General features: G+C 39.9%; 1 protein-coding gene across 1 annotated transcript; it reads right to left on the bottom strand.

Moving 5' to 3' along the window:
• Positions 1-1339: 1339 nt before the first annotated feature.
• LOC113766499 (putative disease resistance protein RGA3) lies at positions 1340-3352 on the bottom strand. Its single transcript, XM_027310684.1, has one exon. It carries the CDS (start codon positions 3350-3352, stop codon positions 1340-1342), a length of 2013 nt encoding a protein of 670 aa, XP_027166485.1.
• Between the last annotated feature and the right edge of the window lie 420 nt (positions 3353-3772).

The raw sequence follows: 3772 nt of genomic DNA, 5'->3' as shown, positions 1-3772 counted from the left end.
AAGTTGGTTAATTTCTCACATCGTGATATGCCCAGGTAGCGGAGACAAGATGTTCGGGTTAAATCAATTGGAAAAGAGATAAGATTGGGGCAAACCAATACTTCCAGTCCCTCGAGAGGAGGAGGAGGAGAAAGACAAGTACCGGAGAAGGAGAAGGGTGAAGAAGTGGAATCCCACTCTGACTCAGATATTTGTGGGATGGACAAGTGGGTTAACCCACTGCACCAAGAAATCCTTAATTCTCGCAAGGCAGTGAGGTATTTGTGTCCCTTGGGGATTGAAATTGACTCAAGCAAGGGGCAGTCATCAACAATTAATACCTCCAGGGACTCAAGGCCAACCAAATGCTGAGAAGCATTATTGTTGTCAATACTTGTATGCTCAAGCACTCTTTGGTAATTTGGTCCTCCTAAAGTTTGAGGAACGTCAAATGAAAAATCCAAGAGTTGGGTCAAATCATCACAATATCTTAATTTAAGATATGCAAGATTTGAATTGTTTTGGAATAACACATTTGATAGCTTGGTAAGCCCCTTCACGCTCAGAATGGAAAGACTAGTGAGAGTGCTGACTCCACTACAAATATATCCCATTATTGCTAATCCATTTTTGGTTTTCTCGATGTTCAATTTCTTGAGACGTGGAAAATGTTTTGGAAAAGTGGCTAATTGAGGGCAATTAATAATCCTCATTGTATCAAGAACCGGAAACACCACTACTATTCCATCATGAACTGCTGCTTCCATCCATTCCCTCAAATTTGGCATGTCTTCTAGAATGAGATATTCAAGTGCTGGAAACAAGTTTACGGGTCTTTGACTACTACTGCCACTATGCATTCCTAATCTGCCATAAAAAGAAGGGCCTATGCTTGATACACTGTCAAGCCCTTCCAAGTGAAGAAATTTAAGAGAGGGCATATCTCCAAGAGTTGGTAACTCTTTGCAGTTTTTGCAATCTCGCAATTCAAACTTCACCAATTTCCTGAGTTCTCCAATCCATGTCGAAAGTTGATCACCAAAAAATCTTTCAATTATCAAACCTTTCAAATTTTGGTGAGGATGCAAACCTTCCAACACTTGATTGTATTTGCTATCATTCTCTCTTGAATTATTTGACTCGCTCCACATTAATCTCAACTCATCAATGTTTGGCTTCTCAAGCAGTTTCACAAACTTGGATTCTTCCATACTTCTCACTAATTGAAGATTTCGTATCTCAAAACTTCCACTGAGATTCTTTAAACTCCCCAATTGTCCAATTTGTCGACCCGCCTCTTTACCAATATTGAAAAATGACAATGTTTGGAGAGAATGCAATTGTCCAATCTCAAGAGGTGTTAGATCACTTGATTTATCCTTGTGAAAAAAGCAAAGTGCCTCAGATTCACCAAATTCTTGAAATTGTTTGGAAACTTTGTCAATGATTTACAATCTCGAAGTCTTAATGTCTGCAGATTGTAAAGTTTACAAAGAAAGTCCGGCAAAGTTTCCATAGAAGTATTTGACAAATCGAGGTACCTTAAATGAGACAACTTGCCAATTGATTCAGGAAGCTCCTTGGTATCTGATGAAGCCATGTTTAGCACTCGCAAGCAAGCCAAAAAAATGATCAAACCATCATCAATTGATCTGTTCTCCAGTAAAAATAATGTTGTTATGTACTTGAAACTCCCATTCAGTGGAAATGGTGGTATTTCTTCTCCATCACTTCTCTCAATTGCAAGATACCGAAAAGTCTTGTGACGAAAATCAGCTTCACTTGACTCTTTCAACCTTAAAGTTTTAGAATTGGAAATGGATTGCAGCATATCATGCACAAGATCATGCATTTTGCAGTACAAAACATTCCCATAATCATCCTTCTCTGCATCTTGAAACAAGTTACTATCCAACAAAAGGGTAAAGTACCAGTTACCAACTTCCTCCATAGTCATTTTGTTTCTTGGATTTGAATGAAGAAATCCTTCTGCAGCCCAAAGTTGGATTAGTTGATTCCTTTCCATTTCAAAATCCTGGGGAAAAATTGAACAATATGCAAAACACTTTTTAAGAGATGGATACGGAAGATGGTCGAAGCTTAACTTCAAAATTTTAGAGATGTAACCATCTCTGTTTCCACCTATATTTTGAAGCCCAGTCTCTAAAATTGAATGCCATACATCACTTTCCTTGTTCCGCAACATACCGCCAAGAACACTTGCAGCTAATGGTAAGCCTTGGCATTTCTTTGCAAGCTCTAATCCTAACTCTTTTAGATCATCCGGTGCTTCCCTAGAACCAAATGCTTTTTTTTCAAGGATGAGCCAACAATCATAATCTGATAATTCCTCTAAGGAACAAGGACGAGAAGAAATTGCTGTGATGGTTGCCACTTGTTCGTTACGGGTGGTCACAACAATCCAGCTCCCCTTGGCTGAGCTAATACCTCGCAAAGAATCAAGAAACCCATCCCATGATGCGGGGTCCTCACTCCATACATCATCGAGGACCAATAGATACTTAAGCGGCTTTTTACCATTCGGTTCTTTACCATCCAATATTTCCTTAAGCTTCTGGACTTTGGCTTCCCTAGAATCCCCAACTTCGGCCATTGGGACTTTCAATGATTCAAGCATCAAACCGAAAAGCCTGTTGGCATCCAAATGTTTTTCAAAATCTGATACGCATACCCACATTCTCTCGTCAAAATGGTTTTCAATATTTAGATCATTCAAAACTTCTCGAGCCACAGCGGTCTTTCCGATCCCGCCCATCCCCACTATAGGAAGAACGGAGATTGTTTCATTGTTACTTGTGGCAGTCAACTTTGTTACTATTGCTGAAACCTTATCATCCCTTCCAACAAAACTCGTATTAGTAACAGAGTCAGTCTCTCTGCTAGGAGGAGAAAGAGCAGGTGCATCTCTAGCTTCATCCTGTGACCGGAGGAGGCCAAGTTTCGTTGCATCTTCATGGATACTTATCAAATCCATATTGATTTTCTGAATTTTTTTGGCCATTCTACAACGAAATGCAATGGGATTGGAGACTGAGAAGAAGAAGCATACCTTCCTCTTCATTTGGTTTCGGATCTCAACTTTGCGTCGAATCATTTCATAGTTGAAGTCATCCAGCAAATTATCAGCATCAAAAGCCACACGTTCAAGCTGCTCCAACCAATGCTTCACGAACTCTTCACTCACATGTTTTTTCTCTGCGTCACGAAGGACAGCCTGGATTCCAGTCAACGTATCCTGCAGTTTCTCCAAATCTTTCTTGAAGCCAACAAACTGGCCAATTTGTTCTGTAGCCAAGTTTATTGCCGTCTGTACTAGAACTTGTACTGCGGGACCAAGCAGTGCATCTGCCATCAGGTCAGGTCGATATCTGGGAGAAAGAGAGAATTTGATAGTTTCGAGTGTGGAATGGAACCGGTCAACTTGCAACTTTGAATGTGAGAAAGAGTTGAATGTAGCAGTAGATGAAACCAAGAATCTACTAATTGGTGGTGGTTTTTAACCTTTTGAATGCTCATTTTAGAATTGCTGCAATAAAAGGAAAATGAAAAGGAAGAAAAGGTTCCCACTTCCCAACAAGCATATCACGTGATAGACAGGAAAGGCAATGAATTCTCTACTTTCCTATCCATCTTGTTACCATGCATTAACAACCCACCATTGTCATGGAAGGTTTGGATTGTTAGGAGATCCAATCCAAAGAATTAAACCAAATGCAAAAACCGCAAAAAGGGTGACATTCATTCTATGATTAGTACCACTAGGTAACTGCCA

The sequence above is a fragment of the Coffea eugenioides genome, chromosome 3, assembly GCF_003713205.1.
Source record: "Coffea eugenioides isolate CCC68of chromosome 3, Ceug_1.0, whole genome shotgun sequence".
In the NCBI taxonomy this organism is placed as follows: Eukaryota; Viridiplantae; Streptophyta; class Magnoliopsida; order Gentianales; family Rubiaceae; genus Coffea; species Coffea eugenioides.
Note: the sequence above shows the minus strand (reverse complement) of the source record. Positions and strands in the feature narration are given on the sequence as shown.